General features: G+C 41.8%; 1 protein-coding gene across 1 annotated transcript in view; it reads right to left on the bottom strand.

Moving 5' to 3' along the window:
* Positions 1 to 23,110, bottom strand: part of NAD-ME1 (NAD-dependent malic enzyme 1) — a 185,164-nt gene that overhangs the window by 25,257 nt on the left and 136,797 nt on the right. The window contains exons 13-14 of the mRNA XM_089995612.1: positions 6,528 to 6,600; positions 6,344 to 6,430 (exon numbers count right to left, since the gene is read on the bottom strand). Coding sequence (XP_089851738.1) covers positions 6,344 to 6,430; positions 6,528 to 6,600 — 160 coding nt within the window. The remainder of the gene's footprint in view (positions 1 to 6,343; positions 6,431 to 6,527; positions 6,601 to 23,110) is intronic.

Genomic DNA, 23,110 nt, shown 5'->3' with positions numbered 1-23,110 from the left:
TCAGGCAGGCCTCCGTTCGTTGTTGAAAGGCAAGGTGCGGCCTCCTGCTTCCCCCTTAGTGGCTTGCAGGGAAGGGCCTCGCTTCCTTGCTCTCTTGGCTGGCAGGGCGAAGCCTCCCTCGTTGTCTTCTTCGGGCAAGGGTGCGACCCCCTGCCTCCCCGTTGGTTGCTGACAGCATGTCAGCAGGGGCTCGTGGCCCTGCCCCTGCTTCTTGCGCTTATAGCAGGTACGCATGTGCACAATGCCCTGCCTCTGTTTCCTTTACGTCAGGACGGCGATTGTGCCCCTGACTTTCTATTTTAGTATTAGCTTGCTAAGATCGTTACTTTTGCAGCTCGTACGACAGATCCTGCTCGCGCTCCGCGACCCGAGCCGCCAATCGCGTACATCCGCGGACGACAGCAAGCTTGCAACTCCCAAAGGTAGGGGAAGATTGCACAGAAGACTTGGACAATTGAATTGAGTTCAATTAACTAGAAAAAACAATTAAATAAATATATATGCATATATATATCATATATATTTATATGAGTACACATTTAACTCAAGGACGCGGTTTCGCGATCCTTGTCCTTTACTTTGTCGTTGCGCATCGCGCACAGGTTTTGTGTTGCACTCCTGTTTACAGTTCCTTTACTTTGCTCGCCTTCTTGGCTTATCTCGGGTGATCCCAAATTGGGGGTTCGAGCGAACTTCTTAGCGGGTGTTCTGTTGAGAAACCCGTATTCCGTCTATCGAGGCCGGTATCGAGTCATGCGAGACATGTAGATACCCCGATAGCGGATGTGATTTGAGATAATCACATGCATAATGTTGGCATAAAGTACTGTTGTTTCAAAAGATAAAGTAAAGTTGATAAACTTTACATCTTTGTGAAACACTCCTGTTAAGGCTTCTATTGAGGAGCTATACCCCCTTCATCCTAGAGTACTTGTAGTCGTGCACGACACGTCTAGTACTGCGATGATCGGATGAGACGGTCGTGCGACCTCGAACAACGCTAAATGCAAAATGCTGTAATCACATAAATGGCCTCACATTCGCCTTCACAGGCAAGATGCTCGAGTGGTTTAAATACCACATCATAGAATGGGTCGTTAGTTAAGCAACCCCTAACGCACCCGTTCGCTTCTGGTTGTCTGTCAAGGGAGAGGACAGATCAGTACAAAAACTCCAATGGACAGGTTGTTAACAACCACCCCACGGGCAAAGATCCGGCCTCCCCAGTCATTGGAGTTAGGGGATAGGGGCTACACAAGTTAGCTCAACACTTCTGCAGAAGTTGGATGCATCCGTGGCACTGTTTTTCAGCCTCTGGGGAATCCTCTCTCGGCTAATGCCGTCCCCTTTAGAGCGGACTCAACTAGCTATTCGGGTTATCGAAAATACATAGAATAACAGACGCCCGAACTAGTCTCAGTTGTTTCTATGTTCTGCATGCGCGTACCCGCAGGCCAGTAATTATCAAAACATAAGGTTTGTTCACACTGGTCATGGGTCGTGAGATTCACTTGCACTACTGATTCGCTTGCACTACTGATTCACTTGCACTACTGCTTCGCTGGCACTACTGCTTCGCTTGCACTACTAATTCGCTTGCTTGCTCGATAGTTCAGTATGCTACTCGTTGAACTGTGCACGCCTGTCAAGGCATTACTCTAGTTGGTTAAACTGCTTACGCAGTTCTTTGCGGAGTAATAAGGAGTTTCTCATGCTAGTTAAATGCTTATAATAATAGCATTACACCAGTTGCTACATATTAGCATGTGACTTGCTTTATCCCTTGGTCGAACTGTTTGGTGCTTATTGTAGCGTAACACTTGTTGGCTTGCATCTCTTATGATTGATGTGATTGCATACAACTCGTAATGTACGAACTGGTGGCAACTAGGATTGATGTGGCCGCTTGTCTTATAAGCTGCTTACATAGTGTGATATAACTGTTGTCGTATGATTGCTTATGAATGGCTTGTGATGTAATGGTTTATGCCTTACGATTAATTTAATTACTTGTTGATGGACTGAGCCATTTTATGGTAATTATATGTTTTACGAGCATTGTTATGAGTGCTTGTCTTATTCATTTGTTTTGTTTGACTGACGGATAGAGTTAGTTACCCTTCGCCCATAGAATCAACTGAATTGCCATATCTACGCGTTCTCATGTGTCGTTTACACATGCTTTGAGGGCCTATTTGAGGATTGCAATATTCCTTGTGGCAATCATACGATGTGTAGGATTATATGCTTATGCGTGGAGTGATACGATGCATATTGTTGATATACATGCTTGTGCCCATATTGTGGCTACTGACATCGAGAGTAGTAAACTGTTCGGAGCAGTCGATTGTATAGATGCGTGTATCACCGAGTAGGGTGTTTGTCGAGCACCTGATCTCCAAAGGATTATCTGCGAGGGCGTGTATGATCAAGACCAGGTACCCGACTAGAGTGGTAGATTCTCTGTGAGGATGTACACTGTCCACGAACGGGTATCCGCAAAGACGGTGAACTCCTATGAGGAAGTGTATGGTCCAAGACCAGGTATACCATCTAGGGCGAAATTCCTTGTGAGGTTATACATGTCCCAGACCAAGTGATCCGGGCGTTGATCTTGTTGTTCGTATTAGTGGCTATCGACCCCGAGAGGGGTCATTTATGTTGATGCGTGTATCGCAATGATTTTCATTGGATATGGCATCTGTTGGGGACCGGTTTCCCAAAGGTTTCGCTGTGAGGTTATACTTTTCCCAGATCGGGTGACCCGGCTAGACGGAGAGATTTTCTGAGAGGATGTACACTGTCCACGAACGGGTAGCTGCAAAGACGGTAAACTCCTGTGAGGAAGTGTAGGGTCCAAGATCAGGTATACCCTCTAGGGCGGTAATTCCTTGTCCGGTCGTATATCTCTCGGACCGAACGATCCGACGTGGATCTTGTGTTTTTGCTTACCATAAAAAGTTATGGTGAACTGTGACGATCTTCTGAGATTGTTTGTGATAGCCAACTATGAATTCATAGTTTCGGCTTTCTGTTTTAGCATGATTACGTGCATGACTCAGATGTGAGAATCAGATCGTTAGTGATTTGAGTTAGTGATCATGTTTTGGACCTTCTACGGAAGGGTGAGCTTCTCTGAGAAAGTATGATGCCTTAGTGCGTCATAACCGGTGACGGTTAGCCGCGTAAGACTTTGAGAGATGAGGATAGATTAAGGTTGTTTAGCACAATGCGTTTGTTAGAAGTAGTGAGCGACAAACGATGTCCTGATGGTGATTAGATGCAGAGACCTCGTTCTAGGAACGAGAGGACAAGCTTGTTGCGTAGTAGTTCTCAACTTACGATCAAATGGATCGTATGCTGCGTTGGTCAGTTGCACTGCTTACTTGCTTTGAACTGCTTACTTGCTTTGAACTGCTTACTTGCTTTGAATTGCTTACTTGCGTTGAACTGCTTACTGTTCACAGCTTGCGATCAAATGGATCGTATGCTGCGTTGGTCAGTTGCACTGCTTACTTGCGTTGAACTGCTTACTGTTTGCACTACTTACGCATTTGCACTGCTTACTTGCTTGCACTACTTACTCGCTCGCACGCCTTATTCGCTTGTACTGCTTACGTGTTTGCACTATTCACCTGCTTGCATTGCTTACCTGTTTAACTGCATATCTGCTTTAAACTGCGTAGCCTACTGAATTAAATGTACTTAATTCAGTTCCTTGTAGTCTCTCTTGTGCACCTACTAGTTTTTCGCGAAACTAACCCATTCTATGGGTACAGGTGTTTATTAGGTACACTACGGGCGATGGCGCGATTGCAAGATGGCTTCAAGACTTCTTCTTCCTGCTCTTAGCTCGCGTCCTAGACGCTTGGGGTTCGTATCGGATTTCCCTTAGGATATCTGAATCTTGTCAGTTTTGGTTCTTTTAGCTAACGTGCCCAAAGTTGTCAGCTTGCCTTATGATTTATCAAAGACAAATCTTCTGCTGATTTCATAAACAAACTCTGAAGGAAAGAAATATTTCTAGTCTCTTGCCTGTTTTTCTGAAAAGGGTTCGCAAGTTTGAAATTTGGGGCGTTACACCCTGAGTCTCTACCTCCCACTCTCCTCTCCTCTCCTCTCCCTCTCTCTCTCTCTCGGTCTTCCTCAACTCCCTCCTGTTTCCCTGCTGTCTCTCTCGCTCAGTCGCCCATGCCCTATCGCTTTGTTTCTTCCCTCTGTCTCTCTGTCCCTCTCGACCCGAGCTCGGCAGTGGAGCATTCGACATTGGCCAATCCTCTTCTCGCGACAGCAGTCTCCGATCGTCGGAAAAGCACCAGAAGAGGTAGGAATTTTCTATGTTCTCCTTGTTGGGTACGTCATGGGTTGAGACTATGGTGTGGGTTGTCCGAAAAACCCCAAATCTTCGATTTGGATTTCGGTTGTTGTGAAGGGAATCTCAAATCCAGTTCCTCCCTTGTCCTCGGATTTCTTTTAAACTTAATGCCATCGAAAACCCCAAATAACCGATTTGGGGGCTCCAGTTTTCTGAGTTGGAAAGGGGGCACTGGATTTTCTGTGAATCCCAAATCAAAAAATTTGGGGATTTAGGTTTGCCGAAAACCCTAAATCCTCGATTTGGGGATTTCGGATTTTCGATAGTAGATTTTCCCTATGGTGGCTACTGATTGTTTGCATCAAGCATGCTCAACCCATTTGAGTGGGTTTAACCGATACAAGGGCAGAATCTGGGTTCTGCATGCATGCTTAGCACATTTTGTTTTTAAGAAAATCGGTATTGAAGCTTCTATTTTTGTCTAAATCAGGGTTTGTAGGGATTACTATGTGTCGTGGAATGTTAATTTCAAGCACGAAACACAGTCTTGCACAATCTCTGCATTTGATGAACCACGAAATGCCTTTTTGCCTCTGTACACCGGTATGCTACAAAGGATGTCTGCACAATCTCTATGTGAGACGAATTATGGAATATGTTGTTAATTCTGTGTATTCGTATGCAACCTCACCTGCTGTATGTTTGCGCAACATTTGCACTTGATGAATCACAAAATAGGTCCGAAAAAGAAGAAGAAGTTGAGCTTAGCTCGCTAAATGGCGATACAAATTTCTTTATAAGTGAACCTGTTATTTTATAAGATGACCTTCTAACATTGTTTTCTTCCTCATTCAATTAAGTAGAGGTTGCCGATTCTCATAGATTTTTTTTTTAATCTCTGGGGTTGCATTCCTCAGTTATGAGTAGGTCGTTTGTTTACAACCTCATATGAGAATTGCAGTAACTTCTGACCCTTGAAGACAACCCGATACAAATTGCACTGACATACACATATAGAGTCAGTTCACCTGTAATTGGTTGAACTACTTTCCAAAACTTTACAACAAAACTAGGGATTTTAGTTAATCATAAAACAAGTTATGGGAATACCTTATCCTTTTTCTACAATTGTTTTATTAGGAAGTCCTTTGTATCCTAATGGTAAGGATAATCTAGTGTTAGAATATCTATGAGGATCTCTAAAGCACCTACTAGATTTGTATCCTATGAATTTGAACCCAAGTATAGAGTGTCTTGTGGTCATTCATTCATATGTAGAACCATCCTCCTATAATGAGGCTAAAAATTATCAATAATGGATTCAAGCCATGAATAATGAATTAGAAAGCCTAGAAAAAGCAAAAACATGAGAAATTCGATTTTTACCTATAGGAAAGAAAACAATGGGATGTAGATAGGTCTACAAAATATACATTTTTGAGAGAGGAATGCACAATGGGATGTAGATTCAAGTCATCAAGAATGCATTCAATCTTTTCATAATGCATTCTTTGTGCATTCCTCTCTCAATAATACATATTTTTTAAGTGTGTTTTTGTTGGCCCTTAGTGGCTTATGTGGGTGAACACATTTTGAGTGTGTTTTGTACCTTTTGTGTGAGGTTTGAGTGCTCTTTTTACTTCATTACACCTATCACTATATATATATATATATATATGTGTGTGTGTGTGTGTGTGTGTGTGTGTGGTCACTAGAATATGAGAACTAGAGTGTGAACTGGGCATTTCTGATGCTTTTTTTGCAAATCTGACCCTGCAAATGGAATTGATTATTGGATCATGCTTTTTTGACAAAAAAAAAACATGATTTTTGGATGCTTGGCCAGCTGGCCACTAGCTCAAGCTAGGAATAAGCATAACTGGCTTGAACAGCCCAAGCCCAAGTAGGTGGCCCATTTACAAGGCCGACATTTCTGCCTGCTGCAATTATTGGTAATGCTTACCAAGCTGACAACATTAATCAAACCCAACATGATACAAAAGGAAGATAACTCGTAAGATCACCTACCCAGATCCACGTCATTGAATGGGCTTCCACTTGCAAATATAATATTAGGGCCCAAAATTGAGAAAGCTTGCTCCGGGGTACACTCAGCTTTCATATGCAACAGTAAAGAGCATATTAGTGAATTGAAGGAGACAAATTGTGAATTAGCTGTAAAGCAAAGAAAACTTGGATGAACTTTACTAACCATTTTTTGTAGGGTTTGACATTGCAAAAATTGCTGGCCTACTAGAAGTTGAATCCTTCAAGGACTCCAAAACCTGTAGACATCAATAAAGCAACTAGCAAGTTATCGTGCGAAAAAGGGTTTGTTGATAATTTCATTGAATTTACCATAAATGACAAGATATTGATCTTTTAATTTGAAATCACATGCTCAGGCTTTTATTTTAATAATCAAATTAAGAATTATGGAATAAAACACTAGTATCATGTTGATTTTCAGTCTCTCATACATTACATATTAGTTCAAAGTCTAACAGCCATTTCTTTGTATGTATATATATGTGCACAAAGCATGGTTGCCAGTCGAGGAAGCGGGAAGCGATACGGGGAGCGGGAAGCGAGGCACTTTCAAAAATTTAGGAAGCGGGAAGCGTGGGACTACTTAGAAGCGAGTCACGAACCGTCTCGGAAGCGATCTAGGAAGAGAACCGGAAGCGACCTAGGAAGCGAGGGGGAAGCGAAAAAAGAAGAAAAAAAAATAAAAAATAAAATGGAAAAAAGAGGGAAGCGAGGGGGAAGCATGGGGAAAGTGAGGGAGAAGCGTGGGGGAAGCACACTTCCCATAAATGGGAAGCGTGCTTCCCCTACTATAGGGGCGCTTCCGGTAAATCTGGCACAAAGTCCTCTATTTCATAGCTAAATGACCAATAAAAGAATAGCTGATTCCAACAATTCAAGGAGATCAAATTCAAGAAAAGCAGTAAGCCCAGCTGGTTGAGGAAGCTAACTTATTTCTTCACTAATTCAGATCAATGGCCTGGCATGGTCCATAGTGACATAAAAAGGAACAAATAAAAGAACAAAACTCCTTTCCAACAATACAAATAAATCAAATTCAAGAAAACAGCAAGTCCAGCAGGTTGAGGAAGCTGATTTATTTCTTCCCTAATTCCCATCATTGGTCTGGTGAAGTCCATAGTCACAAAAATGGCCCAAACATTGTGCTTATCAAATCATGATTTAACTTCAGAAGCGGCTGAAATGGCACCTTACAAAGACAACTTTTATGAATGCACCAGTAACAAAAAAAAAAACTGCTAGCATCTGCTGAAATGGTTTCTTACAAAGGCAGCTTTTTATGAGAGAATATTAGATGAATTTTTATGCACACTAGTAAAGAAAACAAAGTTGCTAGCCAGTGTTATTAAAAACGCGCCTCAAGGAGCAAAAGGCGTGCCAGGCCTCAAGGCGAGGGGCCTTTTGCCTTAAGGTGCTAAGAAATAGCGGCCTTGCCTCAAGGCGTACGCCTCAACGCTTTAGTTTTTGGTGGAGCGCTATGCTACGCCTCAACGCTTTTCACAACATTGAATTCAACATATCAACTTTTTGAACGAGTAGCTTAAGGTTGAAGAGCATATGTATTTGGTTCTCTATTTTCTATTGTAGCAGAAAAACCTAGCATGTTATATCATACTTTGGTATTTATAGTTCAAGCAATGTTATTAAAAACGTGCCTCAAGGCGCACCTCGTGTAAAACCTCAAAAAAAAATTTGTTGGACCCGGGTCGAATCCAGATTTGGACCCGACCCGGATCCAAAAGGAGAGGCGGTCGGAAACAGCCTCATCGCCTCCCTCAGGTCTTCTATAGACAGCGAGGCAGGGGGGTTCAAATACGAAACCCCCCCTCACCGTTTCTCTCCTGCTCTCTCGTTCTCTCTATACTCTCGCTCTCTCGGCTCCCCCTCTCTTTCCCTCTCAGCCTGCCCCGACTCCCATCTCTCTGCTCTCTCCCCCCGACTCTCTCTCGTTGGCTCGCTGGAGACCCCATCCGCCGTCGGCTACCACCTTCTTCCTTCTCTCTGCAACGAAGGCATCGGCAACGCTCGCACGCCGACAACCCTCCTTCCGGCGACCCCAGGTACGCATCCACCTCCCCTCTTTTTCTCCTTTCTCTTCTTGCTCCCTCGTCTCTCTTTCTCACCCGCTTCTTAATTACGCAGGGAGGGGGCCGAGCTGCCTCCCAGATGCCCTAGATCGCAAGGGAGGGGCAAAGCCCCCTCCCTACGACTCCTTTTAGTGAGGGAGGGGCGGAGCCCCTCCCTGTGTCGTGCTTGGTAAGGGAGGGGCCGATTCCCCTCCTGGTGCCCGAGCCCCTCCCTGCATCTCCTTACGGCAAGGCTATTCCGAACAAAGAGTTTGTTAGGAATAGCAAGGACAACAAACGACAACTTGATTATGATACAGTACAAAGACCCCATTCATGAAACAAAAGTTATAAAGGAAATCACGCATATGTTTTCTTCAACTGAAACCTTTCTTAGGAACTCATTACGAGTTGTCTTGATCACTTTATAAGCATACATGTTTGGGATCACACACACATGTTGTACACCTTCGTCAATACCGATTAACTCAGACTACGATCTCTATGGAGAGACATTCAATGAAATTTCGTGGACGAAATTCTTTTAAGAGGGGTAGGATATAAAACCCACGTTTAAAAAAAAAAGTTTCTCGGACCCGGGTCAGGGCCGGACCCGACCCGGGCCCGTTAGGGTTTAAAAAACCCGACGCAGGAGAAAGGGTTTTTAAGAAAACCCCTCTCCCTTGTGCACCGCACCCCGCCCGTGTCGTTACCCTCCCTCCCTCTGCAAAAAATGGAAACCCCTTTGGGGTTTCCCGAATCAGCGCCTCCCCGTGCCTTTAAAAGCACGCAGAGGGAGGGTACCTCCCTGTGCTCCTCCTCCCCTCCCTCTCGAGTCTCCTCACTTTTCCTCTCGTTACCTACGCGCGACAGCATGGCCGACGCCGCCGAGCTTCTCCCAAGTACGCCCATCCCTTCTCCTCCCCCCATCTTCTGGTTCTCTTCCACCTCTCTCGTATCTCCTTCCTCACCCTCCTTGCGTCAGCACCCCTGCTCGCAACCCCTGATGCCATCGGCTCCCTGCGGGCGCCTACGACCCCAACGCCATCCTCACCCTCTCTCTATGTTCACCCACTCTCCCTTTCTGATAGACCTTTGAGCTCCAGCCTGCGAGCCATCGCCAGTGACGCCGACCTTGTCGGCCCCTTCTCAGGTAACTCTCTGTCTCCCTCTTTTGTTTCGGTCGGCAAGGGCGATGCCCCTGTTGTCGTTGGGATTCCTTCGACAGTGGCTTTGCCCCTGCCCCTTCTTTTTCTGGATAGACACGGGTTCGCCCCCTATCTTTGCCCTTCCCCCCCTCCCCCCCCCCCCCCCCCCCCCACACACCTTCGGATGTGTTAGTCAGGGGCTTCGCCCCTGCCTCCTCGTAGTTGGCTCAGGCAGGGGCCGCGCCCCTGCCATTTGAACCTTTTGTCTGGCAGGGTAGTCGCCTTGCCTCTTGATTCTTGTCAGGCAGGAACTGTCGTTCCCAGGTTTTGTCAAGCAGGGACTGGCATTTCCAGATTTCTGGCATATCCACTGCCCCTTATCTTTCTTTCATTCTGTTTTTACTATACTAGCAGTTTACTTCTCTCAGCTTGCACAACGAAGCTTATTCGTGCCCCGCGACCCGAGCCATCATCACCTATGCTCAGAGGCAATCGAAACCTCGCAACTTCCCAAGGTAGGGGGAAGTTGCACAAAAATGGCAGTAGATGAACTGAATTAAGTTGAAATAATTAATAGTCATGCTAGATATGCCTAATCGTACTTTATTTCCTTCCTCTACTTATCTGCTTTGCGTATTTACTTACATGCACGCTTATTGGTTGAGATATGGTTTCGTACCTCGTGCCTTATTTGCATATTTACTTGATTGCTTAGATATTTGACTAATGTATGGTTTCGTACCTCGTGCATCATTTGCATATTTACATATTTACTTGCTTGTTTAGATATTTGATCGATGTATAAATTTGTACCTCGTGCATTTTGCTTATACATCTTTCGCTCGAGGTGTGATTTTTGCATAGCGAGTATTGCTTAGTACTTTGCTATCACGCTATAATGTTCCCATGCTCGCAGTTATTATATACAAGTCGATGCAGCCTTTTATATATCCTATTTTTGTTTATTTACGAAAGATGCGAGTAGCGTTTGTGCGCAAGGGTTCCTCTTAAAATGATTCCTTATGCGAATCCAGTTTTCAAATGCACAGTTTTGTAAAAGCGAAAATTGGAAGTCTTGCAGGTTGCGAAAGTGCAACTAAGTTTTCCAAGACAACACTTTCGAATAGAATGCTTTACAACTATAAATTGATATTTTGATATGATTCAGAAACTCTGAAAAGGGTTACAACTTATCAAGGTCGCAACCTTGCAAAGCAAACTCGAAGGTTTTGGGAGTTGCAATATATCAGGCAACTCTCTCAAATAGTCGTGTCTTTAGAGAACGAAAGCAAGATCCGCAACAATCTCTTGCATGCAATATTGTATCATCACTTCAAAAGAGTGATTCGAGGCAAATCACGTATCTTAAAAGATGCCATTGTGTTAATATAAATTAAGAGACTTGATCTTATCAAACTGAGTAATTATTGTATCACTTCTCTTATAAAGGATAAATGTTGGGGGTTTCTTTTGAGAAACTGTTTCCCCTTTTATCGTAGTGGTACCTTTTAACAAGTATGGCCGTACCTTTGAACATGTACGTCACATTGGTGTTACGATGATTGGATGAGAGGTTTGGGGTAACCTCGAATCGTGTTTTGGCACCTTATTGTAATCATTTAATGTTGATGATCGCCTAACAGGCAAGAGGCTCGTGAGGGTCTAAAGGACCAGAGCATGACAAATATAAAATTGAGTGATTATACTGTGTACTTTTACAAAGCAGATGTGTTGAGGATTTTATATGAGAAATCCATTCCCCTTACATCGTGATTGTACTTTTGAACAGGTACGTTGCGTATTACGATGAGTAGGATGAGAGGTTCATGTTTACCTCGAACGTGCAATGGCGCGTATAACACACATAATGGTGATGGTTTCGCTTTCACAGGCAAGATGCTTAAGTGGGTCGAAAGACAAAAGCATGTAGAACAGGGCGGCGGTTAAAAAAACCCTGTCGTGCTCGTTCGCCATGGTTCGTCAAAAGAGAGGACAGATGGTATAAAACTCCGATGGACAGTTCCTTTAATGGCAGTTACGGGCAAAAGACTTGGATTCCCCAGTCATCGGAGTTAGGAGAAATGGGCTACAAATGGTAGCTTACAGTTGGATGCATCCACAGACCACCTATGCCTTTCGGGATTTACTCTCTTGGTCACTGGCCATCTCCTTAGGAGCGGACTCAGTCAGCCATCCGGGTTATCTAAAACACATAGCATAATAAACCCCTGGACTGGTCTCGATTGTTTCTACGTTTTGTGCCTTGCACGTACCTGCCTGGCCAGCTAATATCGAAACATAAGATAAACTATTTACATTATCGAGATATGCACGTTGTGACATGACTTGCTTGTTTAGTTCAATATTCTACTCATTGAATTATGCATGTTTATTGTAGTGTTACACTAGTTTCTTGTTAGTAATAACTGGTTGCTCGTACTAGTTAAATGCTTATGATAATAGCATTATGCTAATTGCAATATGACACCTGTGACATGCTTTACTACTTGGTTGAACTATCCTAACTTGTCAATGTAACTGCTTACAGCTCGTAATCCATGAACTGTTTATAACTAGGGCTAATGGAGTTGCCTGTATTATTAGTTGCTTACAACTTGTGATTAGTATAACTATTGTTGTATGATTGCTTACCGCGTGCAACTTCTAAAGTGCTTGTTATGCAATTGCTTGCACCTTATGAGTTAGGTAGTTACTTGCTGTAAAATTTTGTGAACCTTCATTTGTTTACATATTCAAATGTTCATGTTAGAAATGCTTACTCATTTGCATAATCTATTGCACCTGCTAAATATAACTCATAACTTATTTTAATTGCTTATTTCATTTCTATATTGACTCTCTTATGTACCTACCGGTTTTTCGTGAAACTGACCCATTCATGGGCAGGTGGTGTACAGGTGATACAGCTTACGATGACACGATGACGTGATGAGATCAAGATGAAGCTCTTTTCCTAACGTTTCACTCCTGAGGACATGTTGGTAAATTTGGTATAAAGTGTCTTTCAAAAATTCTCTTTTAATTAAACCTTGAGTTACTAAAGTTGTTATACTAAACTTCTTTTTTGTTTCAATAAATATAATGAGTTGCAAATCTGATGTACAAATTCTCAATTATTGAAACTGCATTATGAAACCATTTGATTTCAATGGTTATGCGAAATTCGACAAAATAAAGTTTACACTGTAATGCGCTCAAGGTCCATTGACTTGTTTTGAAAAATATCATTTTCCGCTGAATTACTATTTAAACTCTGATAATCATATGATTTCAAAAGCTTTCTAAATTATTCTAAAAGTTACAAGTCTTGAATTTTTTAGGCGTTACACGAAATGACTCGGATATCCCCGACCTAAAGCAAAAAAAATTGAGATTTCTAAATAAAGTTGGGGTTTCTTTCTGAGAAACCTATACCTCTCATCGTAGCAGTACTGTCAGACATGCATGGCATGTTAGTACTACGATGATTGGATGAGAGGTTTATGGTAACCTCGTAACGTGCAAACGCACAATGATGAAAAGGAAATAACATAAATGGTGATGATCGCCTTCAAAGACAAGATGCTCGAGTTGGTTTGAAAGACCAAAGCATGTCGAATTAAACTAAAATTGTTACATTGTTTCTTTCACAATACAAAAAAGTTGGGGTTTCTTTCTGAGAAACTGATACCCCTCTCATCGTAGCAATACTATGAGACATGCACGAATGTTAGTACTACGATGATTGGATGAAAGGTTTATGGTAACCTCGTAGCGTGCAAATGCACAATGATGAAAGAGAAATTACATAAATAGTAATGATCGCCTTTAATTGGTATAAAAGACCAGAGCATATAGAATAAGTTATCAGTTAAAATAGAACCTGACATACACATTTGTCTCTTTGGTTACTTCAAAGGAGAGAATAGGATAGTACAAAAACTCCAATGGATAGGTTGTTAACAATTACACTCCTTGAGCAAATGACTCGGTGTCCCCAGTCATCGGAGCTAGGGAACTGGGCTAACAAAAATTATCTTAGGTGGTAGGTCTCAATGACTTTTGCAGAAGTATGGATGCATGCCCTTGAACAAGTGGCCTCTGGAGAATTATCTCTCGATCATTGGTCGTCTCCTTAGGAGCGAACTCAGCTAGTTGTCCGAGGTATCAAAATACATAGAATAACAAACCCCTGGGCAGTTTCAGTTGTTTCTACGTTTCTCTTGTGCGTACTCTCAAGACAGTTAATATCAAAACAATGTTATCATGCTCATTTTTACTTATTTTGAATTGTATATCACAAATGGATCCATGCGTGTGTTAGTCTTATTCTGAATTATTATATCTATGTACCTACCAGATTTTCATCAATCTAACCCCGTTTCATAGGTATAGGTGATGTTTAGGTCAGTATGGAAAGCGATGGCACGATGACATAATGATATCAAGATGAGACTTTTTCCCTGACGTTTCGCTCCTGAGGACATTTTGTAACTTGGTATAAAGGTTCTTTGAAATTTTACTTTTCGTATAAACTTCAAAACCTTGTATTTCTTATGTTTTTCACAACATTTGATGCCTAGTGATGAGACAGACTGCTAGTGAGAGCTACGAGGACCGCATGGCTACTTGACATTCTACTTTGGTATAGAGTAGCTCTATATTTTGTCTTGACTTTCTTTACTTATTATTCTTAAACTCTATTGATTAATGAATAAAGTTATTGTGGTTTGGATAATGGTGGTGTAAGATCCCTTATAGTTGTGGATGTGTTATAACTGTAAGACTTCAGGGTCTCTGGGATTATTTCCGCAACTGTTTTAAAAAAAAATCTACTTTTCAATGGGGATGAGTTGGGATCGTTACTGTCTTGCCTCAAGGTGTACGCCTTGGGGCAAAGCATGCCTCAACATGAGGCACACACTTTTTAGCTTATCAGGTCAAATAGGGTCAAAGACCCCATCTGACCCAAAAAGAGGGGAAAAAGAGGTGCCCGACCCTAATTAGGGTCGGGGCCTTTCTTTTCCCTCTCACTCTCACCCTCCCTGCTCTTGCTCCCTCTCCTTGCTCCCTCTTGCTCCCTTTCTCTGCTCTCGCCCGGTTGCAACGAGAAGAAGAAGAAGCCCCTCTCCCTACTCTCGCCCTCTCCTTGCTCCCTCTCGCTCTACCAGGTATGCTCTCTCTCTCTCTCTCTCTCTCTCTCTCTCTCTCTCTCTCTCTCTCTCTCTCTGTTCTCTCTTGGGTCTCAGCTACAGCGAGGAGAAGAACTCTCCTTGCTCTCTCTCGTCTCTCATCTCTCGCTGGGCTACAGCGAGGAGAAGAAGCCTCTCTCCCTACTCCCTCTAGCTCTACCAGGTATGCTCCCTCTCTCATCTCTCTTTGTCTCTCATCTCTCATATCTCTTTGTTCTCTCTTGGGTCTCAACTGCAACGAGGAGAGGAGAAGAAGAAGCCCCTCTCCCTGCTCTTGCCATCTCCATGCTCCCTCTCGCTCTACCAAGTACGCTCTCTCTCTCTCTCAACTCTGCTCTCTCATCTTACTCTCTCTTTGTCTCTTCTCTCTCTCTCTCTCGGGTCTCATCCCTCTCTCCGTTCTTATTTTCTTTTTCTTTTTTTCTGAACTCTCTTGAGGGCGTGTAGGCATACTTTTCAAATATATTCTTTCCTTCAGGGCAGACCGTGTATCCTATGTGTGTGTGTGTGGTAGAAGGAATGACATTGTGTTATTGCGAGATGCGTTTATAGGTTCTTCAACAATTTATGTTCTACTGAGTAATAATTTCTTGCCCATAGTTTGTGTGGAAAAAATAATCTGATAAGCTGGTTGCTGCCAGATGCAATATATTGGAAATTTCCTCTTAATGTATCTTGACCTTTACTGTTATTATCTAAAGAAAGTTGGAACTGCAATTTTGGTAGTATGTGTATATTGTATGTCAATTCATCTTGAGATGGACTGTAATATCACAAAAAAAAATTGGTTTGGGCCGGATCCGGACCCGACCCGGGCCACTGCCCCTCGTTGTCATTAAAAGACAGCGAGGCAGGCGGGAGGAGGGTTACGAAACCCCCCTCACCGCCTCTCGCCCTCTCTCGTCTCTTACCGACTCTCTCTCTCGCTCGTCCACTGTCGCCGACGAAGGTGACCCGCGACGACCCGCGGCCATTGGCGACATGCGTACTCCAGCGGGCTTCTCTCCGGCAGCCTCCCCAGGTATGTTCTTCTTCTTCTCCTCTTTCCGTCTCTCTCTCTCTCTCTCTCTCTCTCATTCCTTCCCCCTCGTTTCTCCGTTACGCAACGAGGGGAGGGCTGAGCCACCTCCCTGCTTCCGTACGGCAGGGGAGGGGCCAAGTCCCTCATCCCTGCTCTCTGTTACGGCAGGGGAGGGGCGGAGCCCCCTCCCTGCTTTCGTACGGCAGGGGAGGGGTCGAGCCCCTCCTCCCTGCTCTCTGCTACGGCAGGGGAGGGGCCGAGCCCCTCCTCCCTACCCCTTTTTGCCTGCCTTGTTTATTTCAGCAGGGGCTGAAGGCCTGCCTCTTTTGGATTGTTCTGCCTACCCCTTTTAGTTGTGCCAACAGGGGCCATCGGCCCCTGCCTTTTTTGTTTGCCAGCAGGGGCCATCGGCCCCTGCCTTTTTGTTTGCCAACAGGGGCCGATGGCCCCCTGCCCTTTATGCGCGAGCCTATACCCTTGGCCGACAGGCTCGAGAATCCTTTGGAAGCTACATCGTGATGGGGACAAATTATTACAATTGTTGGTCTCCAGCGAGGAATTCCTAGTAAACGTGAGTCATTTGCTCGCATTGACTACATTCCTCTTTTGGCAGCAAGGGTCATTTGGCCCTGCCCCATCCCTTTTTCGAGTCAATTGGGACGGTTGGCCCCAGCCCTATGTATCAGAGAAGTCGAGTCTTTGCCTTGCTTTAGCTTTTGTCTGGGTTTGCATGTTAATATCGCATATTTTCAGCTACGACGGATCTCACTCGCGCTCCGCGACCCGAGCCGTCAATCGTGTACGTCCGCAGACGCCAGCAAGCTCGTAACTCTCCAAGGTAGGGGAAGATTGCACGGAAGACTTGAATAATTGAATTAAGTTCAATTAAACTAAAAACGACCATTAAATGAATATATATATATATATATATATACAAATATATATATATATATATATATATATATATATATATATATATTTATACGAGTATGCACTTCACTCAAGGATGCGGTTTCGCAATCCTTGCCATTTACCTTCTATCAGTTTTTACTTGCCGTCACGCATCGCGTCGAGATTTAGCGTTGCACTTCTGCTTACCGCCTTTACCTTACGTCGCGCTCTGCGCCTAGGCTCTTGCTTTTGCATATGTGTTGGTATTGCCTTGCTATTGCAGATGACGTGCAGGTTCTTGCTCTTTGCGTATGCCTTAAGGGCATCCTCGTGGAGGATGCAAGGGGCATTTACCACTTTCTCTCTTGCGATGAGAGTTGAGTTGGGAGTTAGCGTTACATCCTCGTCTAAGGAGAGGGATACCTTGCAAAGATCCTGACTCTTCGAGTATGCAGTCCTGCAGACGAGTTGGGGTTCGAGCGAGCTACTTAGCAGAGGTCCTGTTGAGAAACATGTATCCCGCCTATCAAGGCTGGTATCGAGTCATGCGAGACATGTAGATACCCCGATAGCGGATGTGATTCGAGATAATCACATGCATAATGTTGGCACAAGGTACTGTTGTTCCAAAAGATAGAGTAAAGTCGATAAACTTTACATCTTTGTGAAACACTTTTGTTAAGGCTTCTATTGAGGAGCTATACCCCCTTCATCCTAGAGTACTTGTAGTCGTGCACGACACGTCTAGTACTGCGATGATCGGATGAGACGGTCGTGCGATATCGAATAGTGCTAAATGCACAATGCTGTAATCACTTAAATTGTGACTGATTCGCCTTCACAGGCAAGATGCTCGAGTGGTTTAAAGATCACAACATAGAATGGGTGGTTAGTTAAGCAACCCCTAACGCACCCATTCGCTTCTTGTTGTCTATCAAGGGAGAGGACAGAGCGGTAGAAAACTCCAATGGACAGGTTGTTAACAACCACCTCACGGCAATGATCCGGCCTCCCTAGTCATTAGAGTCAGGGGAATGGGGCTACATTAGTTAGCTCAACACTTCTGCAGAAGTTGGATGCATCCGTGGCACTGCTTTTCAGCCTTTGGGGAATCCTCTCTCGGCTAAAACTGTCCCTTTAGGAGCAGACTCAACTAGCTATTCGGGTTATTCAAAATACATAGAATAACAAACGCCCGAAATAGTCTCAGTTGTTTCTACGTTTTGCCTGCGCGTACCCGCAGGTCAGTAATATCGAAACATAAAGTTTGTTCACACTGGTTGTTGAGTAGTGAGATTCGCTTCGCTTGCACTACTGATTCGTTTGCACTACTGATTCGCTTCGCTTGCACTACTGATTCGTTTACACTACTTATTCGCTCGCACTACTGATTCGCTTGCACTATTTGTTCGCTTGCACTACTTGCGCGTTTGCACTAGTTATCTGTGTGCATTGCTTACCTGTTTAACTGCATATATGCTTTAAACGGCGTAACCTACTTAATTAAATTTACATAATTCAGTTCCTTGTAGTCTCTCTTGTGCACCTACTAGTTTTTCGTGAAACTAACCCATTCTATGGGTACAGATGATGATTAGGTACACCACAGGCGATGACAAGATGGCTCCAAGACGTCTTCTTCCTACTATTAGCCTGCGTCCTGTTGTTTGGGGTTTTGTAACGGATTTTCCTTGGGATATCCGAATTTTGTACTATTTGGAGAACTTCTTAAATGAAAGTGGCTTTTCCAAGTGTTTGCAAGTAGCATGGGTTGTACGTTTTGGTTCTTTTAGCTAACGCGCCCAAAGTTGTCAGCTTGCCTTTCTGAAATTAACAAAAGAATAGTCTTCCGCTAATTTCATAAACCATCTCTGAGATAAAGAGATCTCTTTTTAGTCTCTTGTCTGTTCTTCTGAAAGGTTTGCAAGTTGGAAATCTTGGGGCGTTACATGGACGACTTACTGCATTCACACCTTGTGAACACCCCAAATTTTTCAAAATTTTGTAAATATTTCCTTTTTGCCCCTAACCCCATTTTCTGAATAATTGAGTCAGTTTTAAATCAAAATTTTAGTTTATTTCTCAAATTTACTGGAATCTAAATCCATTTTCTATATCTGACTCAATTTCAAATCCGGATCCATTATTAAAATCCAAATCTGAGCCTCGTTATCCAATTTTCAAGTTAAATTTATGAAAATACCAAAAATAATTTTTGAAAGGCTCAGACAATCCATCCGGTATCCATTTGGATCCACTGCTCTATATTTCTCAATTCGAGGTCCAAAACTCGCATATTTCTTCAAATTCCGAATCTAAACCCGATTTGTTGTACCTTTTATTTTTTCTTAAGTTTTCCTTTTCTTATTTTTTTGTATTCTTTTTCTTCTTTTTTCTTTTTTATTTCCAATGTATTGGAACCATTTGGGGGCCCCACCTTTATAGTCATTGGGGCTCCCCAACGATAATAATGGGAGCCCCAATGGCCCCCTCTTTTTAGCTTCTCCCTCTTCTATAAATTGAGGTACTCTCCCTCATGTAAACTTACTTTTTTTCTCTTTTTCACTCATCAATAATATTCTTCTTTGCCTTTTTGGCATTTGCCCCTTAGTGGGTTTGTGTATTGTACATATTGTGTGCTTGTCCTACTTAGCTCTTTATTAAACTCTTTTAAGAGTTATCTTGTTATTTGTATTTCCGCATCCTTCATTACATGGTATTAGAGCCAATTAGGTTATTTGTAATCCTGGAAGTCTTTTAAAGACTTGTAAATTCTTTCTCATTTTTACCTTTCTTCGTCGTCATGGAGCACGACACAAGAGTGGAGCTCTCCTTCAAGCTCAATGGATCAAATTATTTAATGTGGGCATCGGCGATGGAGAATCACCTTCGTGGAAAGAAACTATGGGGTTTCGTGATGAAGAGCACTCTTGAACCGACATTAAAGCTCACCAAGATCGAAGGTGATGTTGAAAAGGCTCTTGATGTTGAGGATCGCATTAAAGCAATCAATGAGCATCAAACTAAGGTAGAAGATTGGGAAAGTAACCACGCCAAAATATTGGCGTGGTTCATGAACAATGTTAACATAAATATTTGTGCCAACATTGCTAAATTTAGAAGAGCCAATGAAGCTTGGTTCTTTCTTAAAGATATGTATACCCAAAAGGATCTAGCTAGACAATTTTTTGTCAAGAAAAGATTAGATCCACTAAACAAGGGAACATGAGTGTCCGAGATTATTTTAGTGCTTTGTCTCCTCTTTGGGATGAACTTGTACTTCTTGAGCCCAAGTGGGTGGCTCCGGAATATATTGAATTAAGAAGAGAACAAATTGAAAAAGAGCATTCATTTCAATTTCTTCACGGTCTTAGATCGGAATTTGAGCAAGGGCATCCCTTCTTCATAGAAGCAAGGCCTTACCTATTGGAAATGCCCTTACCAAAGTATGCCAAGAAGAAACACGTCTTGGTATGACTCATAAAAGTGATGAGATCTTGGCTGTTACTAGGCCAGGATCCAATGTTAAACCCTATAGGCCTCCCCACTTTGCCAAGAATAATGGCTTTAGAAAGAGTGTTATTTGTCATTATTGTAATAAACCGGGTCATATCAAACCGGTTTGCCCCAAGCTTAAAGGAAAAGTGGCCGCGGTTGAAAATTTTCAAAATAAAGAAGTGAGCAACAATAGAAGAGACATTAAAGACACTCTAAATCAAATCTCGGGGGCACTTCAACATCTTCTTAAGTGTTCCTCTACTTCGAGTGCCGCCATCGCAACCTCCTAATCTCCTCGACTCTGGTGCTTCTTTTCACATGACACCACATAAAAATATTCTTTCTAATGTCTATTCCACCCCCATAACATCTTATGTTTCAACGGCCGATCGAACTTCTTTGAAAATTGAAAATATTGGAACACTTGATTTAAAACATTATTAAGATTTTTTTGTTCCAAAAGTAAGGATGGTTCCAAAAATCAACTTAAACTTATTTTCGGTCTCTCAAATTACCAATCAAGGTTGCAAAGTATCTTTCTCACCTAAAGATTGCACCATGCAGGATCTTCAGTCAGGAAAGCTGATTGAGCAAGGCCATAGGAGGGGCGATCTATATTTTATGGATTTTTTTTACTCTACCATCAAAGTCATTTTGTAATTTTGTAAATGTCAAAAGTATAAAAGTTTGGCACAAGAGACTTGGCCATCCGAATTTTTCAAACATGTCTCTTTTCTCTTTTTTGAAAAATTCTTGTAATAAAAAAGTTATGACTTGTAAAGATTACATCTTTGCTAAATTAAAAGCCACTCCATTTCCACAACGAAGTTTTGTCTCTACTCAGTCGTTTGAATTGGTTCATTCCGATGTTTGGGGTCTTTCTCTTATCATGTCTAAGGGAGGTTTCTCATATTATGTAATTTTTGTGAATGATTACACTAAATACACATGGATTTTCTTTCTAAATCGAAAATCCGATGTGTTTTCTGTTTTTAAAGATTTTCATGCAATGATTAAGAATCAATTTCTAAGTAATTTATCTATTATAAGATCGGATTCGGGATGAGAATATATGTCAAATGAATTTCAAACTTATTTATGACAAAATGAAATTTGTCATCAAAGATCTTGTCCTATCACACCGCAAGAAAGCATAGGCATATTATAGAAACAATTAGAACTCTTTTAATTTCTAAAAATATTCCAAAGTCTTTTTGAGTCGAAGCCGCTTTAACTTCAACATATCTTATTAATAGAACTCCTTCATCATCTTTAAAAAATGTTTCTTCTTTTGAAAAACTTTATAAAATGTCTCCCGATTTCAAAAGGCTAAGAATTTTCGGTTGCAAATGTTATGTTCTTACTCACAAAAAATGATAAACTTTCTCCAAAGACTATTGAATGTGTTTTCTTAGGGTATGGTGAAAAACAAAAAGGATACCGATGTTTTGACTTGTCAAATAATAAACTTTATATTTCAAAAGATGTTACATTTCTTGAAGAATAAAACGGTTTTACAAATAATGAACCAAAAGAAAACATTGACTATTCTTTCTTATTTGATTTACTACCTTGTCAAGATGAATCAAAATCAATTGAGAACATTGAACTTTCTAATGATGTTGAAAATCAAAATGAACAAACTTTTAACGATGAAAGAAATGACTCTTATGAAAATATAGATGAACATTTAACAAATAATACTCAAGTTTATACTAGAAGAAGTGACAATACTCATCCATGTGCTTTTGACAAATTTTCTCAAAATATATCTTTAGAATAATCATCTCAAAGAAGGTCAAACCGTATCTCTAAAGCACCAAATAGATTTGTGTCTTATGAGTCTTTTTCACCACATTTTAGAGCTTGTTTATTAGCCATCCACTCATTTTATGAACCATCTCATTACAATGATGCTAGACAATATGCACATTGGAATGAAGCCATGGAATATGAACTTAATGCACTTAAGAAAGCTCAAACTTGGAAAATTGTTAATCTTTCCCAAAGAAAGAAACCGATAGGATGTAGATGGGTTTTTAAGGTAAAAATGAAAAGTGAGGGTTCCTTAGAAAGATATAATGCTATATTGGTAGCCAAAGAATATGCACAAGAGTATGGGGTAGATTATGATGAGACGTTTGCCCCGGTAGCTCGAATGACAAGTGTTCGAGCTCTTATTGTTATTCCTTCTATTAAAAAATAGCATATTTATCAACTTGATGTTAAAACTGCCTTTTTAAATGAAGATTTTAGTGAAGAGGTCTATACGGATCCTCCTCCTGGTATGAATTTAAATGGGAAAGTTTTGAAACTAAAGAAAGCATTATATGATCTTAAGCAAGCTCCTAAGGCTTGGTATGACAAATTTAGTAATGTATTAATTAACTTGGGTTTTGTCTCATGTTATACTGACACTGCACTCTTTGTTAAGAAAACAGGTGATTCTATTGTGATTCTTCTTCTTTATGTTGATGACATGATCATCACAGGAAGTGACAAAGAGAGAGTAAATGACATTAAGTCTATCTTAAAGAAAACTTTTGATATGTCTGACTTGGGTTTTCTGAGATATTTTTTAGGTATTGAAGTGGCCTATTCACAGAGGGGTTATATTATATCCCAAATGAAGCTAGCAGCGGACATTTGTGTTAAGTCGGGGATTTCAGATGATAAGAAAGTAGAAACTCCTAAAGTTACAAATGTCAAATTAAGACTTAAAGATGGTATTCTACTTGATGATCTTACTCCTTATCGACAACTAATTAGATCTCTTACTTATTTGTCCATCACCCGACCGGATATCGCTCATGTTGTCCATTCCGTAAGCTAGTTCCAGCATGCCCCTATGACAATTCATATGGCAGTTGTCATGAAAATTGTGTGATATATCAAGAATACTATCTCAAAAGGGCTTTTCTTATCCTCGT

This window comes from Nuphar pumila, chromosome 2 (genome assembly GCF_984573655.1).
Source record: "Nuphar pumila chromosome 2, dmNupPumi1.hap1.1, whole genome shotgun sequence".
In the NCBI taxonomy this organism is placed as follows: Eukaryota; Viridiplantae; Streptophyta; class Magnoliopsida; order Nymphaeales; family Nymphaeaceae; genus Nuphar; species Nuphar pumila.
Note: the sequence above shows the minus strand (reverse complement) of the source record. Positions and strands in the feature narration are given on the sequence as shown.